This window comes from Ranitomeya variabilis, chromosome 3 (assembly GCF_051348905.1).
Source record: "Ranitomeya variabilis isolate aRanVar5 chromosome 3, aRanVar5.hap1, whole genome shotgun sequence".
Taxonomy (NCBI): Eukaryota; Metazoa; Chordata; class Amphibia; order Anura; family Dendrobatidae; genus Ranitomeya; species Ranitomeya variabilis.
Genome location: NC_135234.1, coordinates 1,759,962 through 1,784,177, shown reverse-complemented (window position 1 = coordinate 1,784,177; position 24,216 = coordinate 1,759,962). Strand labels below are relative to the sequence as shown.

The following is a 24,216-nucleotide window of genomic DNA, read 5'->3' as shown; positions in this document are numbered from 1 at the left end:
GCACCTTGACATATATATCATATGCTCGCACCTGCGTCTGCCATTTCCCCGACTCCTCTGCTCTTGTCTTAGTCTCTGCTGTGTCTCGGAGAGCCGCCTGCTCCTGCGTCGCCCCCTTGTCCTCCACCAGTGCTGGAGGCTTCGTTACTTGAGGGCCCGCCGCTGTATGAGAAGATCCTGAGGAGCCGACCTCCCAGCCTAGTGACCCCAGGTACAAGCTGCTGGATTCCTCTGCTGCTTTGCGGCCGTGTTGGCATGTGCACTTTTCTGATTTTTTTTCCTTCTCTTGCAGATATTCTTGTTTCCTCCACGCCTTCCCCTTGTGACAGTCTAGAGAATTGTCTGAGACCGTCCGGCCTCCATCCACTGCTGGGCGCCACTAACTCGTGCTCGACGGCGCCCCTCAGTACCCAGTCCGCTACCCCAGTCCTGCAGCATCAGGGAGTCCCCTCTCCCAACCGTCTCCTGCCCGTCACCTTCCAGGAGGGGCGCCGAGCATCCGACACCTACCTGACGCTAGGTAAGTCCTTACTGGTTATACACAGGGGCTTCATTCTGAGACTGGAGGCAGAACCCTGAAAATCCCCTCCACTAATCCCTACTCATGTGTGATAACTAATGTGCCAACCTTATAGGCCCATGTGGGAAAAGGCTGCAAAGAGCATGAAGGGTTAATAGTTTATTGTATTAATTAGCAAGATACAAAAAGACTGAAGAAAAGAGAAATGTAAATCACATCAGTGTCTGGTGACCGCCCGTCGCCCCTCTGTTCAGTGTCTGGTGACCGCCCGTCGCCTCTCTCCTCGGTGTCTGGTGACCGCCCGTCGCCCCTCTGTTCAGTGTCTGGTGACCGCCCGTCGCCTCTCTCCTCGGTGTCTGGTGACCGCCCGTCGCCCCTCTGTTCAGTGTCTGGTGACCGCCCGTCGCCCCTCTGTTCAGTGTCTGGTGACCGCCCGTCGCCCCTCTGTTCAGTGTCTGGTAACCGCCCATCGCCCCTCTCCTCAGTGTCTGGTGACCGCCTGTCGCCCCTCTGTTCAGTGTCTGGTGACCGCCCGTCGCCCCTCTGTTCAGTGTCTGGTGACCGCCCGTCGCCCCCTGTTCAGTGTCTGGTAACCGCCCGTCGCCCCTCTCCTCAGTGTCTGGTGACCGCCCGTCGCCCCTCTGTTCAGTGTCTGGTGACCGCCCGTCGCTCCTCTCCTCAGTGTCTGGTGACCGCCCGTCGCCCCTCTGTTCAGTGTCTGGTGACCGCTCGTCGCCTCTCTCCTCGGTGTCTGGTGACCGCCCGTCGCCCCTCTCCTCAGTGCCTGGTGACCGCCCGTCGCTCCTCTCCTCGGTGCCTGGTGACCGCCCGTCGCCCCTCTGTTCAGTGTCTGGTGACCGCCCGTCGCTCCTCTCCTCGGTGTCTGGTGACCACCCGTCGCCTCTCTCCTCGGTGTCTGGTGACCGCCCGTCGCCCCTCTCCTCGGTGTCTGGAGACCGCCCGTCGCCTCTCTCCTCAGTGCCTGGTGACCGCCCGTCGCTCCTCTCCTCAGTGTCTGGTGACCGCCCGTCGCCTCTCTCCTCGGTGTCTGGTGACCGCCCGTCGCCCCTCTCCTCAGTGCCTGGTGACCGCCCGTCGCTCCTCTCCTCAGTGTCTGGTGACCGCCCGTCGCCCCTCTCCTCGGTGTCTGGTGACCGCCCATCGCCTCTCTCCTCGGTGTCTGGAGACCGCCCGTCGCCCCTCTCCTCAGTGTCTGGTGACCGCCCGTCGCCCTTCTCCTCGGTGTCTGGTGACCGCCCGTCGCCCCTCTCCTCAGTGCCTGGTGACCGCCCGTCGCCCCTCTCCTCGGTGTCTGGAGACCGCCCGTCGCCTCTCTCCTCAGTGTCTGGTGACCGCCCGTCGCCTCTCTCCTCGGTGTCTGGTGACCGCCCGTCGCCCTTCTCCTCGGTGTCTGGTGACCGCCCGTCGCCTCTCGGTGTCTGGTGACCGCCCGTCGCCCCTCTCCTCGGTGTCTGGTGACCGCCCGTCGCCCCTCTCCTCAGTGCCTGGTGACCGCCCGTCGCTCCTCTCCTCAGTGTCTGGTGACCGCCCGTCGCCCCTCTCCTCAGTGTCTGGTGACCGCCCGTCGCCTCTCTCCTCGGTGTCTGGTGACCGCCCGTCGCCTCTCTCCTCGGTGTCTGGTGACCGCCCGTCGCCTCTCTCCTCGGTGTCTGGTGACCGCCCGTCGCCTCTCTCCTCGGTGTCTGGAGACCGCCCGCTTGGCGCCTCCATTACTTCTCATCACGTGTACACAGGTTATGGAGGATCTCAGCAGGAGGTTGTACCAAACATCTTGGAGAACTGACCCCAGATCTTCTGTGTATGAGGCTTGTGCAGTTCCTTCTGTCTCGTCATGTGATCCCAGACAGACTGGATGATGTGAGATGAGGACTCCTCCATCTTAATGGCATTGGCTGGTTGTTGGGGGTCTTTGTCCGGCTGCAGAATAATCTGGAGCCAACCAGACGCCCCGTCAACGTTAGATGATGGGTCAGGGTCTGTCGGTATTTCTCATCACTGAGGACACCACTAATCCTAAAAAATATCCGTACCCATTTGTTGAACTGCAGCCCCAAACCTGATGGCCCACCCTCCATGTGTTACTGTTCTTGCAGAGCCTCCTTATTGTGCAGCTCTCAGACCTTCAGGACCTTCTGCTCCTGTTACAGCCCCACATTCCACATTGTCCTCCTGGTTCCAGAGACCGCTGACCATGCTCTACAGTGCAGTATAACTACCTTGTTGCTGCACTCTTGCCATGGAGTATGACCTGTGCTCTGGAACAGTCCTTCACATCATCACCTTTGAGGCAGTTTGGCTGTTCCTCGCCCAGTGTTACGCCTCCTACATCTCAAGCTCCAGATCAGAACGATCATTATCACCTGTTCGGTAAAATTGGTTCCTAATACACCCGACTATAATCCTTCAAAATCCCTGAGTGTACAAGTGACAGGTGACCAAGAGGACGTGGCGACCACGACGGCGGTCACTAAATACTAATGGGGACTTACATTTCTCTTCACTTATTTTGTATTTTCTTAATTGACGAAAATAAACTAATAACACTTGTACTTATGAAAGCGTGCGTGTGCGTGTGTGTACGACCAGTGTGTGTGTGTGTACGACCAGTGTGTGTGTGTGTGTGTGTGTGTGTGTGTGTGTGTGTGTACGACCAGTGTGTGTGTACGACCAGTGTGTGTGTACGACCAGTGTGTGTGTACGACCAGTGTGTGTGTACGACCAGTGTGTGTGTGTGTGTACGACCAGTGTGTGTGTGTGTGTACGACCAGAGTGTGTGTGTGTATGACCAGTGTGTGTGTGTGTGTGTGTGTGTGTGTGTGTGTGTGTGTGTGTGTGTGTGTGTACGACCAGTGTGTGTGTGTGTATGACCAGTGTGTGTGTGTGTGTGTGTGTGTACGACCAGAGTGTGTGTGTGTATGACCAGTGTGTCTGTGTGTGTGTGTGTGTGTGTGTACGACCAGAGTGTGTGTGTGTGTATGACCAGTGTGTGTGTGTGTGTACGACCAGAGTGTGTGTGTGTGTGTGTACGACCAGAGTGTGTGTGTGTGTACGACCAGAGTGTGTGTGTGTGTACGACCAGAGTGTGTGTGTGTGTATGACCAGTGTGTGTGTGTGTACGACCAGAGTGTGTGTGTGTGTGTACGACCAGAGTGTGTGTGTGTGTATGACCAGTGTGTGTGTGTACGACCAGAGTGTGTGTGTGTGTATGACCAGTGTGTCTGTGTGTGTGTGTGTGTGTGTGTGTGTGTGTATGACCAGTGTGTCTGTGTGTGTGTGTGTGTGTGTGTGTGTATGACCAGTGTGTCTGTGTGTGTGTGTGTGTGTGTGTGTACGACCAGAGTGTGTGTGTGTGTATGACCAGTGTGTGTGTGTGTGTACGACCAGAGTGTGTGTGTGTGTGTGTGTACGACCAGAGTGTGTGTGTGTGTACGACCAGAGTGTGTGTGTGTGTGTATGACCAGTGTGTGTGTGTGTACGACCAGAGTGTGTGTGTGTGTGTACGACCAGAGTGTGTGTGTGTGTATGACCAGTGTGTGTGTGTACGACCAGAGTGTGTGTGTGTGTATGACCAGTGTGTTGTATACACTATGTTCCAAATTATTATGCAAATGACATTTTCTCGGATTTTCCTAAATGGTCGGTGCAAATGACAGTCAGTCTAATAAAAGTCATCACCCGATAGATTATACATCGAATTTTATTGAATAAACCTCCCAATGATAATAGTATAATCTCCAAAATGAATAAAACCCACAATGCACTGCTCCAAATTATTAGGCCCAGTAGAATTTCTAAACATTTGATATAAAGAACTGTAAAGTCTCATTTGTGGAATTAGCAGCATTAGGAGGTCACATTCACTGAACAGAAAAGCTATTTACCTCCAGAACCTCCTAACAGCCAAGTTACATGTAACATAGGAGCCTTCTCTGATGTCATCTTCACAATTCCTGCCTCCATTGAACTTGTGAGTTTTTGGAGAGTTTCTCCTTGTATTTCTTCCCTCCCAGAGCTGCTGTTTGGATGTGAACGGCCTCCCACCCTCATAGATCTTTGGCTTGATGATCCTCCAAAGGTTCTCTATAGGGTTGAGGTCAGGGGAGATGGTGGCCACTAGGGTTGAGCGAAACGGATCGGTCATTTTCATAAGTCGCCGACTTTTGGCAAAGTCGGCGTCTCATGAAACCCGACCCGACCCCAGCGTGGGGGTCGGCCATGCGGTACGCGATCTTGGCGCCAAAGTCGCGTTTTGAATGACGCCTTCCCCGCCATTTTTTCAGCCAATTAATTGTGGGCAGCGTGATGACATAGGTTTCGGCCCGGTTTCTGCGGCGTCATAGAGCCATATTACCGTTTGGGCTGCAGTGATTTCCGGAGTCAAATACAATATATATATATATATATATATATATATATATATATATAGAGAGAGAGAGAGAGAGAGAGAGAGAGAGAGAGAGAGAGAGAGAGAGAGAGAGAGAGAGAGAGAGAGAGAGAGAGAGAGAGAGAGAGAGAGAGAGAGAGAGAGAGAGAGAGAGAGAGAGAGAGAGAGAGAGAGAGAGAGAGAGAGAGAGAGAGAGAGAGAGAGAGAGAGAGAGAGAGAGAGAGAGAGAGAGAGAGAGAGAGAGAGAGAGAGAGAGAGAGAGAGAGAGAGAGAGATTTAAAAAAAAAAAAAAAATCTTTACTGGGTTTCGTGTTTCGGCTGAAACCCGAGTTTCCACTGTGGTCGGCCGATTTCACTCGACGTTTAAGACAGTCGGGTTTCACAAAACCCGACTCGACCCTAAAAAACTAAAGGTCGCTCAACCCTAGTGGCCACACCATGAGTTTACCTCCTTTTATGCCCATAGCAGCCAATGACTCAGAGGTTTTCTTTGCAGCATGAGATGGGGCATTGTCAGCATGAAGATGATTTTGCTCCTGGTTTCTGCTTTTTAGACCATAGAAGAAAGTTGTCAGTCAGACACTCTATATACTTTGCAGAGGTAATTTTCACACCTTCAGGAACCTTAAAGGGCCCTACCAGCTGGTTCCCCATGATTCCGGCCCAAAACATGACTCCTCCACCTCCTTGCTGTCGTTGCAGCCTTGTTGGGACATGGTGGCCATCCACCAACCATCCACGACTCCATCCATCTGGACCATCCAGGGTTGCTCAACACTTATCAGTAAACAAGACTGTTTGGAAATTAGTCTTCATGTATGTGTGGGCCCAATACAACCATTTCTGCTTGTGAACACTGTTTAGGAGTGGCCGAATAGTAGGTTTATGCACCACAGCAAGCCTTTGAAGGAGCCTACACCTTGAGGTTCGAGGGACTCCAGAGGCACCAGCAGCTTCAAATATCTGCTGCTTTGTAATGGTATTTTAGGAGCTGCTCTCTTAATCCAATGAATTTGTCTGGCAGAAACCTTCCTCATTATGCCTTTATCAGCATGAACTCTGTCTGTGTTCTGCTTCAGTCACAAATCTCTTAACAGTACGATGATCAATCTTAAGTTTTCGGGAAATATCTAATGTTTTCATACATTGTCCAAGGCATTGCACTATTTGATGCTTTTCGGCAGCAGAGAGATCCTTTTTCTTTCCCATGTTACTTGAAAACTGTGACCTGCTTAATAATGTGGAACATCATTTTTGAGTAGTTTTCCTTTAATTAGAATCACCTGGAAAACCAATTATCACGTGTTTAAGATTGATTTCAGTGATCCATTGAGCCCTGAGACACAATACCATCCACGAGTTTATTTGAAAAACAAAACAATTAAATCTTTATCACACTTAAATCCAATTTGCATAATAATTTGGAACATGGTGTATGTAGATATCGTAATAACGTTTCTATTAAAAGTCCGGCTGGTTTTTCACCCCTCATAAACCACATCATGGGAAAACTTAAATACAGCCCGTGTCCAGCATAAAGTTAATGGTCCATACAATAGTGCAGGTTCGCCTGCTTGGAATAGAGTGCAGTTTCCTATTGCTTTAAAAAGGCACCCAATCCTGGAGGTCTGTACACCTCATCACACAGAACATATGTGAACCACACCCAGGGGTGGAGCTATGGCGAGCAGCTGTGCCACCCAACTCTTGAGCTGCCCACATTAAAGGGACTCTGTCACCCTAAAATTATCACAGAGGTGAAAATCCTGTCGGACCGGACCGCCCCTGGGTGAGTATAATCTAACCTCTTTTTCTCCTCTTTCAGGATACGTCGGGGGCTTATCTACAGCATTACAGAATGCGTTACACATTGCTGGAGATAAGCCCCTGATGCCGGTGGGCTTAGCTCAGATACAATTTTTAGGGTGACAGTCCCTTTAAACCCGGCCCTGTCATGGCCGATTAACCCCTCTTAGTACAATGGGGAGCAGTATTCTAGACTTGCATCACACAGGATTTCCACCTCTGTGATATATATCTTCCATCCACTATCTGTACATTGCATACCTCCGCCCTCTGCATAAAGCCATGGGGCTGAGCACCTTGTACCACTAGACATGGGATTCTCGAGAGAGCATCAGCATTACCATGTAACTTCCCTGCTGTGTCCCACATGGAAGCGGAAATCCTGCAGGGCTAGAAACCAGAGGGTGACTGTCACGAATCCCACTATATGTCACCAATATATCACGATTCCCGGGGAGGATACCTTTATCATCCCCACCACTCACGCTAATTTGTCACAAACCGGGGTGGTTTGGTTGCCCCTGGTTCCTTCTGAAGGGGATTTATCTATATCCCAGTTAAGGTTTGGAACTTGCAGCTCTCTGGCGCCCCCCTTACCCTCAGGTCAGAATGGGTACTGTACCTAGGATAATTAGTCGCCAAAAAGGCTGCCTTACTTTGTACTGGTTATTGGGCACGCTGCAGCGAGGGCGATATAACTACTCCCACTCCGACGGGAACAATAATTATCAACGCCGCCAGTCGCTGCAAAGCCCCCCAATCACACAGGACAAATTTCACTGCCACCAGCTCCAATTTCCTACGTAGTAACGGGTTCAGAGCTCACCCAGATTAGTAGCGTAATTCACTTCAGAGCACATGACCGTTCGTTATAGAGCAAGGAGAGACAAGCTAGTAGTTTTATATTTCACTCCAAAAAAAAGGTAGGCAGTGTTTACAAAGTTTATAAAGAAAAGTATCATGCGTACTGTACAATTACAAATAAAATGGAAAAGAACACTTACATTTCATTATGTCATCTTATTTCATGGCTGACCGTGTGCTGTGGGGGATGAGCGAGCATATATCCAGATGCATCACCCCTGTATAGCTTCTAGAACCCAGACAAAGACACGTGAAGACTGGTGCTTTACTCACTTATTTCCTAGCCTAAAACCAAACCACTCCCCTATGGTGACCTCACTTAGAGGCTGAATCTTCCCCTTCTCTTAGAGTTATGGCACCCATTTTTTATACCTAGCTCGCTGTATGTACCTCGTATATGAAAGTCACAATGATCAAGATGTGCACCACGTCGGGGCGATTCTTTTAAGTGTAAACGCGGCGTGTTTACATGACCCGCTTACGGAGAAACCAGCTCTTTGCACTTGTTGTGTTTAGCTTCTAGCGATTTCAGGGAGTTATAGATCCCTCGATGGATGTCCAGAATATATAATCCTTATGTCTCTAGCCCTGATCGGTGCCACTATATATAACCTTAAAAGAACAATAGAAGCTTATAGTTTCTATACCAGTTTGAACCAGTACCAGGTGTGAAGGGGAATGAGTAGGGTAGGGAGATTTGTCTGCCCGCAGCATAGAGCCATAAACTGCTCAGTGGGGGCTGCTACACATTGGTATCAAGTTGCACAGAGTGTGTCTGCCATAAGGCTTTGTTTTTGTATCAACGAATGCAGTGGGGGAGAAAGGGGGTCGAATCTGCAGCGTGGGTCTGTGCCATGGTACCTTCTAGAACTAAAATCACTTTTTTTACATTATCTTGACAGTGACACAAGCATTTTTCCCCTTTTTCTCACTAATTCACCCGAGTGGGGCAAGGTCTGACACTAATTTAAATTTTTGCCCTAATGGGGAGTATCACAATGTGTCCACCGCCCACTTTATGACCAAGCATTCCTTTTCAACAATGGAATACTTTTTCTCACATGCCAACGGTTTCCTACTCTGGTAGAGAGCAGGGTGCTCCTCTCTGTGTATCTCCTGAGAAAGGACTGCTCCTAATCCGACTTCTGAGGCATCTGTCAGGTGTACAAATTCTTAAAGTTGGAGGTTGCCAGGACCATTTGCTCAGAAAGAGCTACTTTCAGGTCTTGAAGGGCCATAACAGATTTTGTCCCCTTAATGAGGTCAGTCAGTTGTGTGGCCACCATGACAAAGTTTGGAATGAACCTCCTGTAGTACCCCAAGATTTCCAGAAAGGCCCCAACTTGCTTCTTTGAGAGGGGTCTCGGACAGTTCTGGATTGTGTTGACTTTATTGATCTGAGCTTGATCTCTCCTCACCATATTTTTGGGGAATTCATAGAGAATCCAGCCTTCCTGAGAGTATCAAACACCACCTGGACCTTTTCCAGATGATGTCTCCAATCTGGACTGAAAATTACAATATTGTCCCGGTATGCCATGGCATAACTCTTATGGGGTGCGAGGATCCTGTTCATGGCCCTCTGAAAGGTGGCCGGAGCTCCCTGTAGACCGAACACCATCCGGACGTATTGGAAGCATCCGTCGGGCGTAGAGAAGGCGATCGTCTCGTTTACTTCTTGTGACATGAAGATTTGCCAGTATTGCTTCATTAGATCCAGGGTAGTTATGTACCTTGCTGGACCAAGTCTCTTGATCAGCTCGTCGACATGCGGCAATAGATCTGCGTTGAACTTGGAGACTTTGTTCAGCTTCCGATAATTTTTACAGAGTCTCCATTCATCATCGGGTTTTGGAACAAGGACAATTGGGCTAGACCACTCACTCTTAGATTCCTCAATGACACTGAGATTTAGCATACGCTTCACTTTTTTGGAGATCAGCTCTTGCCGGGCCTCAGGAATTCGATAGGGCTTCTAGGTCACCCGCGCATGGAGTTCCGTTAGAACCTCCTGTTCTATGACATTTGTACACCCCTGCAAATCTGTGAACAGGACCCCGTTTTGCTGCAACAATTCCCAACACTACTGTCTTTGGGCCTTCGACAGTGTCTCCACTATTGTGACACCTTCAATGTTCCCTTCTGGCTTAAACAGCAACCAGAGTTTCAGTGGGCTCTCTGTCTTGCCATGGCTTTATAATATTGATGAGGTAGATCTGGTAAGGCTTGCATCGTCACGGTTGATGAACCTTGTAGTTAACTTCACCCAGATTTACCACCTCATAGGGGCCTTGCTATTTGGCCAAAAACGTACTCTCTACCTTAAGAATACGCATCAAGACTCATTCCCTGGGGCTGAACTGCCTCACCCTAGCTGACTGGTTGTAGACTCGGGATTGATCTCTTGAGCCTGTAGGAAATGTTCCTTTTACGATGGGCACTACCTTTGCGACACTCTTCTGCGTCTGGGTGACCTGCTCGATGATCCTCCGGTTGGGCGTGACTTCAGCTTCCCAGGTTTCCTTCGCTTTATCAAGGAGACCCCGTGGATGTCGGCCATAAAGGAGTTCAAATGGAGAAAATCTGGTAGAGGCTTGTGGAACCTCCTAGGTAGAGAATAACCGATATGGGAGGAGACAGTCCCAGTCTCAACCGTCCTTTTTCTGTGACTTTCTTAAGCATACCTTTAAAGTTTTATTAAACCTTTCCACAAGGCCATCCGACTGTGGCTGCTAAACTGGTGTTCCCCTCTGGCTCCTACGCTATGCCATTTTCTAACAGTTACATTAATGAATGCCTCTTTTAGAGTTTGGTCCCTTTTTGTTGGGCTGACGCAAAATTTTCTCTGGTCATTCCTATCTCAGGAATGTCTGCCTCATACCCCCAGCACTACATAGAAGGGCAATCTGTCAGACTCTGGGTGTGGTGAGACTTCTTTAGGGGTAACCTTTCTCTTATCTGAGCAAGTTAGGCCTCTTCCCTTCTCTCACAACTCCCCAAAAAAAACAAAGTCCCGGCCTGTTATAATTGGGTGCAATAAATTCCAGACCACGCCAACCGCATGGGACTCCGTACCTCGGGCTGTCTGGCCACCGGTTTGGTGTGTCCAAACTTTTGGTCTGTACTGTGTATATATATATATATATATATATATATATATATATATATATATATATATATATATATATATATATATATATATATATATATATACAGTACAAACCAAACGTTAGGACACACCTTCTCATTTAAAGATTTTTCTGTATTTTCATGACTATGAAAATTGTACATTCACACTGAAGACATTATGCATTATAATACTTTGGCCACATTGTATGTATTTATATAGAGTTCCAGACAATCAGTGTCCCCCACGTTGCCCCCTTTTTTCCTTGGTACTTTCCCACCCCTCCTTATGGTTTATGTATCCTTAAATAAATATTTTCTTTATTCAAAATATTGGATAGTTGTTTGGGTTCTTTTTTTTTCACTGTAAATTATTTTAATTTCCGAGTTGTCCATCTTGCATTGTCCATTAGTGCACCCAGTACAATATTATTTTGTATTCTGGATTTTCTTATTTCTTAGTTGTGTGCACTTTGCCTGGGAATTTTGTATTTAACTTTTTTGTTAAGTATATAATTCCACATGTGTTAATTCATAGTTTTGATGCCTTCAGTGTGAATGTACAATGTTCATAGTCATGAAAATACAGAAAAATCTTTAAATGAGAAGATGTGTCCAAAGTTTTGGTCTGTACTGTATGTGTGTGTGTGTATATATATATATATATATATATATATATATATATATATATATATATATATATATATATATATATATATATTGTGTGTGTGTGTGTATAATCAGTATTTGGGGTGTGTTTGCAGACTGTGTGTATGTATGTACATACTGTGTGTAGTGTGTTTATATGATAGATATGTTCGTGTTTTTGTATATAGCATATGTATATAGGAGTACGGACAGTCTATGTTGTGTGTGTGTGTGTGTGTGTATATATAGTGTGCCCGAACAGTGTATGTTGTGTGTGTGTGTATAGTGTGTCCGGACAGTGGATTTGTGTCTGTGTATGTATATACTGTGTGTAGTGTGTGTATGAGTACAGACAGTGTATGTTGTGTGTGTATGAGATAGATATATTAGTGGTTTGTGTATAGCGTGTGTATATAGTGTGTCCGGACAGTGTGTGTGTGTGTGTGTATATATAGTGTGCCCGGACAGTGTATGTTGTGTGTGTGTGTGTGTGTATAGTGTGTCCAGACACTGGATTTGTGTCTGTGTATGTATATACTGTGTGTAGTGTGTGTATGAGTACAGACAGTCTATGTTGTGTGTGTATGAGATAGATATATTAGTGGTTTGTGTATAGCGTGTGTATATAGTGTGTCCGGACAGTGTATGTTGTGTGTGTGTGTATATAGTGTGTCCGGACAGTGTATGTTGTGTGTGTGTGTGTATATAGTGTGTCCGGACAGTGGATTTGTGTGTATGTATATACTGTGTGTAGTGTGTGTATGAGTACGGACAGTGTATGTTGTGTGTGTATGAGATAGATATATTAGTGGTTTGTGTATAGCGTGTGTATATAGTGTGTCCGGACAGTGTATGTTGTGTGTGTGTGTGTGTGTGTGTGTGTATATATAGTGTGTCCGGACAGTGTATGTTGTGTGTGTGTGTGTATATAGTGTGTCCGGACAGTGTATGTTGTGTGTGTGTATATATAGTGTGTCCGGACAGTGTATGTTGTGTGTGTGTGTGTGTATATATAGTGTGTCCGGACAGTGTATGTTGTGTGTGTGTGTGTGTGTGTGTGTATAGTGTGTCCGGACAGTGGATTTGTGTCTGTGTATGTATATACTGTGTGTAGTGTGTGTATGAGTACAGACAGTGTATGTTGTGTGTGTATGAGATAGATATATTAGTGGTTTGTGTGTATATAGTGTGTCCGGACAGTGTATGGTGTGTGTGTGTATATATAGTGTGTCCGGACAGTGTATGTTGTGTGTGTGTGTGTGTGTGTATATATAGTGTGTCCGGACAGTGTATGTTGTGTGTGTGTGTGTGTGTATATAGTGTGTCCGGACAGTGTATGTTGTGTGTGTGTGTGTGTGTATAGTGTGTCCGGACAGTGTATGTTGTGTGTGTGTGTGTGTATATAGTGTGTCCGGACAGTGTATGTTGTGTGTGTGTGTGTGTATATAGTGTGTCCGGACAGTGTATGTTGTGTGTGTGTGTATAGTGTGTCCGGACAGTGGATTTGTGTCTGTGTATGTATATACTGTGTCTAGCGTGTGTATGAGTACGGACAGCGTATGTTGTGTGTGTATGAGATAGATATATTAGTGGTTTGTGTGTATATAGTGTGTCCGGACAGTGTATGTTGTGTGTGTGTATAGTGTGTCCGGACAGTGTATGTTGTGTGTGTGTGTGTATATAGTGTGTCCGGACAGTGTATGTTGTGTGTGTGTGTGTGTGTACATAGTGTGTCCGGACAGTGTATGTTGTGTGTGTGTGTGTGTGTATAGTGTGTCCGGACAGTGTATGTTGTGTGTGTGTGTGTGTGTATATAGTGTGTCCGGACAGTGTATGTTGTGTGTGTGTGTGTGTATATAGTGTGTCCGGACAGTGTATGTTGTGTGTGTGTGTATAGTGTGTCCGGACAGTGGATTTGTGTCTGTGTATGTATATACTGTGTCTAGCGTGTGTATGAGTACGGACAGCGTATGTTGTGTGTGTATGAGATAGATATATTAGTGGTTTGTGTGTATATAGTGTGTCCGGACAGTGTATGTTGTGTGTGTGTATAGTGTGTCCGGACAGTGTATGTTGTGTGTGTGTGTGTATATAGTGTGTCCGGACAGTGTATGTTGTGTGTGTGTGTGTGTGTACATAGTGTGTCCGGACAGTGTATGTTGTGTGTGTGTGTGTGTGTGTGTGTGTGTGTGTGTATAGTGTGTCCGGACAGTGGATTTGTCTGTGTATGTATATACTGTGTCTAGCGTGTGTATGAGTACAGACAGTGTATGTTGTGTGTGTATGAGATAGATATATTAGTGGTTTGTGTGTATATAGTGTGTCCGGACAGTGTATGTTGTGTGTGTGTATAGTGTGTCCGGACAGTGTATGTTGTGTGTGTGTGTGTGTGTATATAGTGTGTCCGGACAGTGGATTTGTGTGTATGTATATACTGTGTAGCGTGTGTATGAGTACGGACAGTGTATGTTGTGTGTGTGTGTGTGTGTGTGTGTGTATAGTGTGTCCGGACAGTGGATTTGTGTCTGTGTATGTATATACTGTGTGTAGTGTGTGTATGAGTACAGACAGTGTATGTTGTGTGTGTATGAGATAGATATATTAGTGGTTTGTGTGTATATAGTGTGTCCGGACAGTGTATGTTGTGTGTGTGTGTGTGTATAGTGTGTCCGGACAGTGGATTTGTGTCTGTGTATGTATATACTGTGTGTAGTGTGTGTATGAGTACAGACAGTGTATGTTGTGTGTGTATGAGATAGATATATTAGTGGTTTGTGTGTATATAGTGTGTCCGGACAGTGTATGTTGTGTGTGTGTGTGTGTGTGTGTGTGTATATATAGCGTGTCCGGACAGTGTATGTTGTGTGTGTATGAGATAGATATATTAGTGGTTTGTGTATAGCGTGTGTATATAGTGTGTCCGGACAGTGGATGTTGTGTGTGTGTGTATATAGTGTGTCCGGACAGTGTATGTTGTGTGTGTGTGTATATAGTGTGTCCGGACAGTGTATGTTGTGTGTGTGTGTATATAGTGTGTCCGGACAGTGGATTTGTGTGTATGTATATACTGTGTGTAGTGTGTGTATGAGTACGGACAGTGTATGTTGTGTGTGTATGAGATAGATATATTAGTGGTTTGTGTATAGCGTGTGTATATAGTGTGTCCGGACAGTGTATGTTGTGTGTGTATATATAGTGTGTCCGGACAGTGTATGTTGTGTGTGTGTGTGTGTGTGTGTGTGTATAGTGTGTCCGGACAGTGGATTTGTCTGTGTATGTATATACTGTGTCTAGCGTGTGTATGAGTACAGACAGTGTATGTTGTGTGTGTATGAGATAGATATATTAGTGGTTTGTGTGTATATAGTGTGTCCGGACAGTGTATGGTGTGTGTGTGTATATATAGTGTGTCCGGACAGTGTATGTTGTGTGTGTGTGTGTGTGTGTGTGTGTGTGTGTGTATGTATATAGTGTGTCCGGACAGTGTATGTTGTGTGTGTGTGTGTGTGTGTGTGTGTATATAGTGTGTCCGGACAGTGTATGTTGTGTGTGTGTATATAGTGTGTCCGGACAGTGTATGTTGTGTGTGTGTGTGTATATAGTGTGTCCGGACAGTGTATGTTGTGTGTGTGTGTGTATATATAGTGTGTCCGGACAGTGTATGTTGTGTGTGTGTGTGTGTATAGTGTGTCCGGACAGTGGATTTGTCTGTGTATGTATATACTGTGTCTAGCGTGTGTATGAGTACAGACAGTGTATGTTGTGTGTGTATGAGATAGATATATTAGTGGTTTGTGTGTATATAGTGTGTCCGGACAGTGTATGGTGTGTGTGTGTATATATAGTGTGTCCGGACAGTGTATGTTGTGTGTGTGTGTGTGTATATAGTGTGTCCGGACAGTGTATGTTGTGTGTGTGTGTGTGTGTGTGTGTGTGTATATAGTGTGTCCGGACAGTGTATGTTGTGTGTGTGTGTGTATAGTGTGTCCGGACAGTGTATGTTGTGTGTGTGTGTGTATATAGTGTGTCCGGACAGTGTATGTTGTGTGTGTGTGTGTGTGTGTACATAGTGTGTCCGGACAGTGTATGTTGTGTGTGTGTGTGTGTGTATATAGTGTGTCCGGACAGTGGATTTGTGTGTATGTATATACTGTGTAGCGTGTGTATGAGTACGGACAGTGTATGTTGTGTGTGTGTGTGTGTGTGTGTGTGTGTATAGTGTGTCCGGACAGTGGATTTGTGTCTGTGTATGTATATACTGTGTGTAGTGTGTGTATGAGATAGATATATTAGTGGTTTGTGTATAGCGTGTGTATATAGTGTGTCCGGACAGTGGATGTTGTGTGTGTGTGTATATAGTGTGTCCGGACAGTGGATTTGTGTGTATGTATATACTGTGTAGCGTGTGTATGAGTACGGACAGTGTATGTTGTGTGTGTGTGTGTGTATATAGTGTGTCCGGACAGTGTATGTTGTGTGTATAGCGTGTGTATATAGTGTGTCCGGACAGTGGATTTGTGTGTATGTATATACTGTGTAGCGTGTGTATGAGTACGGACAGTGTATGTTGTGTGTGTGTGTGTATATAGTGCGTCCGGACACTTTGTGTATATAATACACTGATATGTGCACTCTGCCAATGGCTTCTGCTGTGTATTAACCCTTTGTGTGTTTGGTTAGGAGCCAGCCCCCTGCGACAGCTGCGACGGACTGTTCGAGTGCGCGGTTTTCTGTGTCTGCACAAGCTGCGTCACCGGGGGATCTCCACCTGTGGGGGGCGCACTGCAGACTCGCCAGGCTTCCTGCTCGGTGTGCGCCGGCAGCAGCGGTGAGTGCTTGTTCCGCAGATCTGCTTCCAGTGGCCGAGCCTTGGCGACTCTCATGATTGTCTCTATTCTTGCAGTTTGCTTCAGATTTCCCTCTCTCATCCTGCCACATCCCCATCAAGAGTCCCATCTTCGCTGCTCCCCGAAAATCCTGCAGATTGCTGCTTGCACCACAAATTCTTCACGGAAGCAAAGGTGTGGCCCCCGACACTGATGACTTGTAGTGTGAACTGTGCAGTGAATGATGGGGGGGTGTAGTTTTTAGCTTTTACCTCGTTCCTGCTCCTTGGCAGGTGGCCTAGCAATATATCACATGCACAGTGGGGCCACACTGTCCCTGGAGGGGGCCGCACAGCACTGACCGGGATGAAGCAATAACCACAAGCACAGAACAAAATGTCAACTCATCTCCTCCTCTAGTGTTTATTATTTATACGGCGGTGGCTGGAAGCCGCGACGTGCGCTGGAAGCCGTGACACCGCGACGTGCGCTGGAAGCCGTGACACCGCCACGTGCGCTGGAAGCCGTGACACCGCGACGTGCGCTGGAAGCCGTGACACCGCCACGTGCGCTGGAAGCCGTGACACCGCCACGTGCGCTGGAAGCCGTGACACCGCCACGTGCGCTGGAAGCCGTGACACCGCCACGTGCGCTGGAAGCCGTGACACCGCCACGTGCGCTGGAAGCCGTGACACCGCCACGTGCGCTGGAAGCCGTGACACCGCCACGTGCGCTGGAAGCCGTGACACCGCCACGTGCACTCAAACTATGACTGTGGAGCTCAGAAAGCTGCTAATTCACAAGATGATTCCTTCTCTGTTTTCCACCTGAAGACCGCTCTCCCCCCAACTGCACTGTAATGTGACTCCCTGCCTTGTACCTCCATTTGTATTTGCCTTTCCTCCTCTGTACCCTCTCCTCCATACCTGACCACCACAGCTGCCTCTCCTCCTCTTTACCCTCCCCAGCCCTCCATACATAACCGCCGTAGCTGCCTCTCCTTCTCCATACCTGACCGCCGCAGCTTCCTCTCCCTCTTTACCCTCCCCAGCCCTCCATACGTAACCGCCGTAGCTGCCTCTCATCCTCTGTACTCTCCATACCTGACCGCCGCAGCTGCCTCTCCTCCTTTTTACCCTCCCCAGCCGTCCATACGTAACCGCCACAGCTGCCTCTCCTCTTCTGTACCCTCCCCAGCCTCTATTCCTGACCGCCGCAGCTGCCTCTCCTCTTCTGTACACTCCCCAGCCCTCCATACCTGACCGCCGCAGCTGCCCTCCTCCTCTTTACCCACCCTAGCCCTCCATACGTAACCGCCGTAGCTGCCTCTCTTCTGTACCCTCCCCAGCCTCCATACCTGACCGCAGCTGCCTCTCCTCCTCTGTACCCTCCCCAGTCCTCCATACGTAACCGCCGTAACTGCCTCTCTTCTGTACCCTCCCCAGCCTCTATTCCTGACCGTCGCAGCTGCCTCTCCTCTTCTGTACCCTCCCCAGCCTCCATACCTGACCGCAGCTGCCTCTCCTCTTCTGTACCCTCCCCAGTCCTCCATACGTAACCGCCGTAACTGCCTCTTCTGTACCCTTCCCAGCCTCCATACCTGACCGCAGCTGCCTCTCCTCTTCTGTACCCTCCCCAGTCCTCCATACGTAACCGCCGTAACTGCCTCTTCTGTACCCTTCTCAGCCTCCATACCTGACCGCAGCTGCCTCTCCTCCTCTTTACCCTCCCTAGCCCTCTATACATAACCGCCGTAGCTGCCTCTTCTGTACCCTCCCCAGCCTCCATACCTGACCGCAGCTGCCTCTCCTCCTCTTTACCCTCCCTAGCCCTCCATACCTGACCGTCGTAGCTGCATCTTCTGTACCCTCCCCAGCCTCCATACCTGACCGCAGCTGCCTCTCCTCCTCTTTACCCTCCCTAGCCCTCCATACCTGACCGTCGTAGCTGCATCTTCTGTACCCTCCCCAGCCTCCATACCTGACCGCAGCTGCCTCTCCTCCTCTTTACCCTCCCTAGCCCTCTATACATAACCGCCGTAGCTGCCTCTTCTGTACCCTCCCCAGCCTCCATACCTGACCGCAGCTGCCTCTCCTCCTCTTTACCCTCCCTAGCCCTCCATACCTGACCGTCGTAGCTGCATCTTCTGTACCCTCCCCAGCCTCCATACCTGACCGCAGCTGCCTCTCCTCCTCTTTACCCTCCCTAGCCCTCCATACCTGACCGTCGTAGCTGCATCTTCTGTACCCTCCCCAGCCTCCATACCTGACCGCAGCTGCCTCTCCTCCTCTTTACCCTCCCTAGCCCTCCATACCTGACCGTCGTAGCTGCATCTTCTGTACCCTCCCCAGCCTCCATACCTGACCGCAGCTGCCTCTCCTCCTCTTTACCCTCCCTAGCCCTCCATACCTGACCGTCGTAGCTGCATCTCCTTTGAGGGTTGCGCTTTGAGTATTTTCCTGCGTGTTGCAGGACAGAAGGACACTAACGGGTCAACAACTCATTTCTACTTTTAAGTTACTAAATAAATTATTTTTCATACCTGATGGGAGTGATTGTCATGTTATACCAAATAAATAAGAGCAGCTGGGCTCACACAATGTGACCAAACATGCGGAGAGTAGAACCTCGGCTCACGTCTCTGCGTCATCAGCGCCGGGGTGCAGCGGTGTTACTGCCTTCTGAAGCTACAGATAATGCAGCTACTAAAGGCTGTTGTTCGGTGGGGCCCCTGCAAGTTTGGCGCTACCCCTTCTACAAATGAACATAGAGAAGGGAGGACGTCAAGGGTCATGCATGCTACCATCCGACCAGAGACCCCCGCTCCACATATCATAGACACATGCGGCTGATATCAGGATATCTTTATTTCTGTTTTGGCCCTGCAATCTCTACACAGGAAAGCAGAGGCCTGGGGCAGAAAGGAAGTCTGGAAGGGGGCTGTTTTAGGAGGAGGGGGCTGAGGTGGGCTTCTCCTCACGGGAGACAGGGATGGGTCTCTCACTGTGGCTTGAATCCAGGTTGGAAAGCAGTTTGGGACCAGAGAAGGTTAAAATACCATCGGCGGAGAGGGAGCAGCTGACTGAGGACTGGTCCAAGCTTTGTGGGAGGCGATAACGGCGGTGAAACTCCCGGGCGATGTATCCGTGATCGTCCTTAACAGAGAGAACATGTTGTTATACATGTGCAACCACCTCCAATGACCAGATCACATCCGCACCAATATTGTGACCATATAATCGGCGACTCGTCATATAAAAGGATGCAGAGAAAATATTTGCAATATTAGATAATACTGATCACATTCTGGTCCAGTGACCATGTCTGACAACAGTGGGGCTGTCATAGCTTACCTGCCTTTTGCTAGAGTGTGCAAGAGGCTACCTCCACTTCATCTTTTCAACTTCTCCACCGATCCATCCTTCCACCCACTCACCAATCCATCCTATCACCCATTATTCATCCATGCATTCTTCCACTATCCATCCTTCCACACCTACCATCCACTTCTCCATCACTCAACCAACCATCTATCCATTCCACTTCCTCACGGATCCACCCTTCCACCCACTCACCAATCCATCCGATCACCCATTGTTCCATCCATGCATTCTTCCACTATCCATCCTTCCACACCTACCATCCACTTCTCCATCACTCAACCAACCATCTATCTTTTCCACCGATCCATCCTTCCACCCACTCACCAATCCATCGGGTCACCCATCGTTCCATCCATGCATTCTTCCACTATCCCCCCCTTCCACACCTACCATACACCTCTCCATCACTCAACCATCCATCTAACCATTCCCCTTCTCCGTCGATCCATCCTTCAAGCCACTCACCAATCCATCCATGCATTCTTCAACTATCCATCCTTCCACACCTACCATCCACCTCTCCATCACTCAACCAACCATCTATCTTTTCCACTTCTCCACCGATCCGTCCTTCAGGCCACTCACTAATCCATCCAATCACCCATTGTTCCACCCATCCATTCTTCGATTATCCATCCTTCCTCACCCACCATCCTTCCACACACTTGCCAATCATTCCATCCATTTATCCCTTGGCACCTCTGCCCTGCGGCCACATTGCCCACCTGTCTTTCACTGTGTTTTCCGTGGATCTCCACAAAGTCATCCAGAAGTTTCACCGTCAGATCCTCAGGAGAAAAATGCTTCACGTCCAAGTTAATGGTGAAACGCTCACGGTCTGAGCGCACCTGTAATGATACACAGAGGTCAGGGGCGTTCATGTGGTCACCCATGGTAGACACCGGCTGCCGCATATAGCAGACTGCAATGAAGGTGACAAGGAGAGACATTCAGGCACAGAAGGAGCAGACATTTCTTCACTGACCTCTGATTGTCCCAGAATGGACAGAACCAATGTCTGCAGGAAGTAATGAAAGCCTAACAGGTGGGGTCAGGGTAAGGGTATGCTGGGACTGGTAGTTCTAGAACAGAGATCATGGCCCTACATGTTCTAGCAGCCACAAGAGGGGCCCTCACCTCAGAGATGCCAGAATCCATATATCCCCTGAAGAGGCTCTGCCTGTAGTAAGGGCTGATAGTGGAGGAGAAGAAGGGGTAAAGGTCATAATCAAACAACCCTTCACCAAAGATCTGGTCGAAGAGACGGTTTGTAAAGAAGGGGCCCAGCGCACGCTTGAACCAAGGGTGCTGAATAGTGATGTCCATCGTGGAGACGTGAAGCCAGACCCAGACGTGCCACAATGTGCCAGTGCCCCCTTATATACCAGGAGAAAAGGGGCTCACACGTTCACAAGGGGAGGCCGAGCCCTCTGCAGAGACATGACTTCATCTGCACCCAACCGTCAGCACATTTCTCTGTCTGACCCGATGCACATTGTCTGCCCAGCCAGCTTCTCCTGCGCCAGCAAAATCCCTGTGAGAGGGATCACAATGGTTGGGTCACAGGAGGCTGAAATATGAAGGAAAATTAGGCACTACTACCCTCATCTGTCAGGGCGAAATGCAAGATGAGAAAACAATCCTTAGAGATTACATAAGAAGGAATCGGATCTCACACAGGAATACAGATCAGATCTCTCAGCTGCCAAACGATCAAAAAACTCGAGATCAGACACCAAAATATAATGAGGAATCGGGATCAGATCTCACAGATACAGAAATATAATGAGGAATCGGGATCAGATCTCACAGATATAGAAATATAATGAGGAATCAGGATCAGATTATTATTATTATTTATTGTTATAGCGCCATTTATTGCATGGCGCTTTACATGTGAGGAGGGGTGTACATAAAAACAAGTACAATAATCTTGAACAATACAAGTCATAACTGGTACAGTAGGAGAGAGGACCCGGCCCGCGAAGGCTCACAATCTACAAGGGATGTGTGAGAATACAGTAGGTGAGGATAGAGCTCGTCGTGCAGCGGTTTGGTCGATCGGTGGTTACTGCAGGTTGTAGGCTTGTCGGAAGAGGTGGGTCTTCAGATTCTTTTTGAAGATTTCGATGGTAGGTGAGAGTCTGATGTGTTGTGGTAGAGAGTTCCAGAGTAGGGGTGATACGCGAGAGAAATCTTGTATACGATTGTGGGAAGAGGAGATAAGAGGGGAGTAGAGAAGGAGATCTTGTGAGGAACGGAGGTTGCGTGTAGGTAAGTACCGGGAGACGAGGTCACAGATGTATGGAGGAGACAGGTTGTGGATGGCTTTGTATGTCATGGTTAGGGTTTTGTACTGGAGTCTCTGGGTAATGGGGAGCCAGTGAAGGGATTGACAGAGGGGAGAGGCCGGAGAATAGCGGGGTGGAGAGGTGGATTAGTCGGGCAGCAGAGTTTAGAATAGATTGGAGGGGTGCGAGAGTGTTTGAGGGGAGGCCACAGAGCAGGAGGTTGCAGTAGTCAAGGTGAGAGATGATGAGGGCATGGACTAGGGTTTTTGCAGATTCTTGGTTGAGGAATGAACAGATTCGTGAAATATTTTTGAGTTGAAGTCGGCAGGAAGTGGAAAGGGCTTGGATATGTGGTTTGAAGGAGAGATCAGCGTCAAGGATTACCCCGAGGCAGCGAGCTTGTGGGACTGGGGAGAGTGGGCAGCCATTTACTGTAATGGATAGGTTCGTTGGGGGGTCGCGTGAGATGGGGGAAAGATGATGAATTCTGTTTTGTCCATGTTAAGTTTCAGAAATCTAGCAGAGAAGAAGGATGAAATAGTGTGTCACGATATTGTATGAAATATCATATAAGTTTAGTTTCTCCTGTTAGCCCAGGCTGTGGGCTAAAACACCCCCCCCCCTTCCCTGTGTTTCTAACTGTGTAGAAGAGCTTGCCTTGTCAATGTATGGGGGGGAGTTTTATTGAAGAAAGGTATTTACGACCGCTAAACGTAGCTGCATAGACAGTTGTACCAGCTTAAACTGGTAGAGAAGCTTCCAGAATCCATGAAAGTCCTTTGTTCTGTTTTTGTAAGATATTGGGCAAACCAATTAAGATAGGAACAGGAAAATGCATATTCTTAATCTCCCTCGGTGGATCTATCCGCCACGGTAAGCACGGGCTTCTAACTCCATCTGGTAAAGAAGTAGGGATTTCTCTGTAATTATGCATCCCAAATAGGACATATTTGATCTCATTAGAATGCCAACGCTAATACGAGATGAATGCTGGGTTTGTTATGACTATGACATGTTCTGTAGTGGAGTTATAAGCATTATACCGATTGAGGTGGAATGTCCTAAGACTGAAGAGATAGGAGGGACTGTGGAAGCCAGCCCTGGTGGTGATGTCACGGGCTGTGGGTTATAAGTTTCTATTGTAAAACAATGGGGAGACAAAGAGCGCAATAGGGTCTTATCCACGTTACACAGAGGAGAATATACACCAAATTTGCTCACCTGGTTAGGATGAGATTAGAGCATGTAGATAGCGGCTGCTGCAGATCCACAGGTCTTCACCAACCAGAGAAAATAATGTCTTCAAAGGGAGATTTGTAGTTAAAATTCTGCGCTGCCGCTAAGATGAATTTCAGGAGAGTATAGTTGATTCACAGTGGTTTTATTCAACGCGTTTCAGGGGTCTCATGCCCCCTTCATCAGGAAATACCACACAGAATATACAGGCATCACAGGTATAAATAGTTTTGCTAGGTTACAAAAAAAAGGGCGCAAACAGGTCAGATGACTCAGTGTCAAAGTTCAATGATAACACACAATTAACAATTCAAACGATTAGAGAGGTATATATAATGAAAAAAATACACTGACATCTTTTATATTTCTAGACAATAGTTCAAAATTTGCAGCATTTAGGAGGAGGAACAAAAAAAAAAAAAAAAAAAAGAGATCTCTACTTAAATGGACAAGAACCTGTAAGAAAAGGAATTTCTCCAGTTCGGAAGCGAATGCCTTACAGATGGACTACCGTGTGGAATCGACAAGCTGCTTTTTCTTATCAAAAATCCATTGGAATCTTTACATTGAATGAGGCATAAAATCATGTTTTATTATTTTACATTAAAAAATATAAATATATATATATGAAGATTAATTTGTGGTAATTTGTGGTGATCTAAAATTACGAAAATTATAATTAGTGAGTTTAAAATTGCGTCACGTATATAAGAGTAACAGTTTAAGCAGCAAACCAGCGTTTAAGGTGAGCGCAGAAACAAAGTGGAAGTAACACTTCACCTGTCCAAGGACCAATGATAGATATCATATGTAACAAAAGACAATTTAGCATTGCCAAGGGAGGGGAATGAATGCACAGCACTCAGTGATCACAGAGAACAGCAGAGTAAGGGTACCGTCACACAGTACCATTTTAATCGCTACGACGGCACGATCCGTGACGTCGCAGCGATCGTATGATTATCGCTCCAGTGTCGTAGACTGCGGTCACACGTTGCAATCACGGCGCTGGAGCGATGCCGAAGTCCCCGGTAACCAGGGTAAACATCGGGTAACTAAGCGCAGGGCCGCGCTTAGTAACCCGATGTTTACCGTGGTTACCAGCGTAAAC

At 47.8% G+C, this 24,216-nt stretch overlaps 2 protein-coding genes across 3 annotated transcripts in view; one reads left to right on the top strand and one right to left on the bottom strand.

Moving 5' to 3' along the window:
• Window positions 1-18,741, top strand: part of SIK1 (salt inducible kinase 1) — a 35,308-nt gene extending 16,567 nt beyond the window's left edge. For both annotated transcript variants that reach the window (XM_077293538.1, XM_077293540.1), the window contains exons 11-14: window positions 73-211; window positions 293-520; window positions 16,050-16,197; window positions 16,273-18,741. In XM_077293538.1, coding sequence (XP_077149653.1) covers window positions 73-211; window positions 293-520; window positions 16,050-16,197; window positions 16,273-16,453 — 696 coding nt within the window. In that variant the 3' untranslated portion in view covers window positions 16,454-18,741. The remainder of the gene's footprint in view (window positions 1-72; window positions 212-292; window positions 521-16,049; window positions 16,198-16,272) is intronic.
• Window positions 18,742-19,050: 309 nt separating this feature from the next.
• On the bottom strand, window positions 19,051-20,942 carry CRYAA (crystallin alpha A). Its single transcript, XM_077299332.1, has 3 exons — window positions 20,716-20,942; window positions 20,304-20,426; window positions 19,051-19,350 (listed from the first exon to the last, which is right to left on the bottom strand). The coding sequence occupies exons 1-3, from the start codon at window positions 20,902-20,904 to the stop codon at window positions 19,141-19,143; spliced, it is 522 nt and encodes a 173-aa protein (XP_077155447.1). The 5' UTR covers window positions 20,905-20,942; the 3' UTR covers window positions 19,051-19,140.
• Window positions 20,943-24,216: the final 3,274 nt, after the last annotated feature.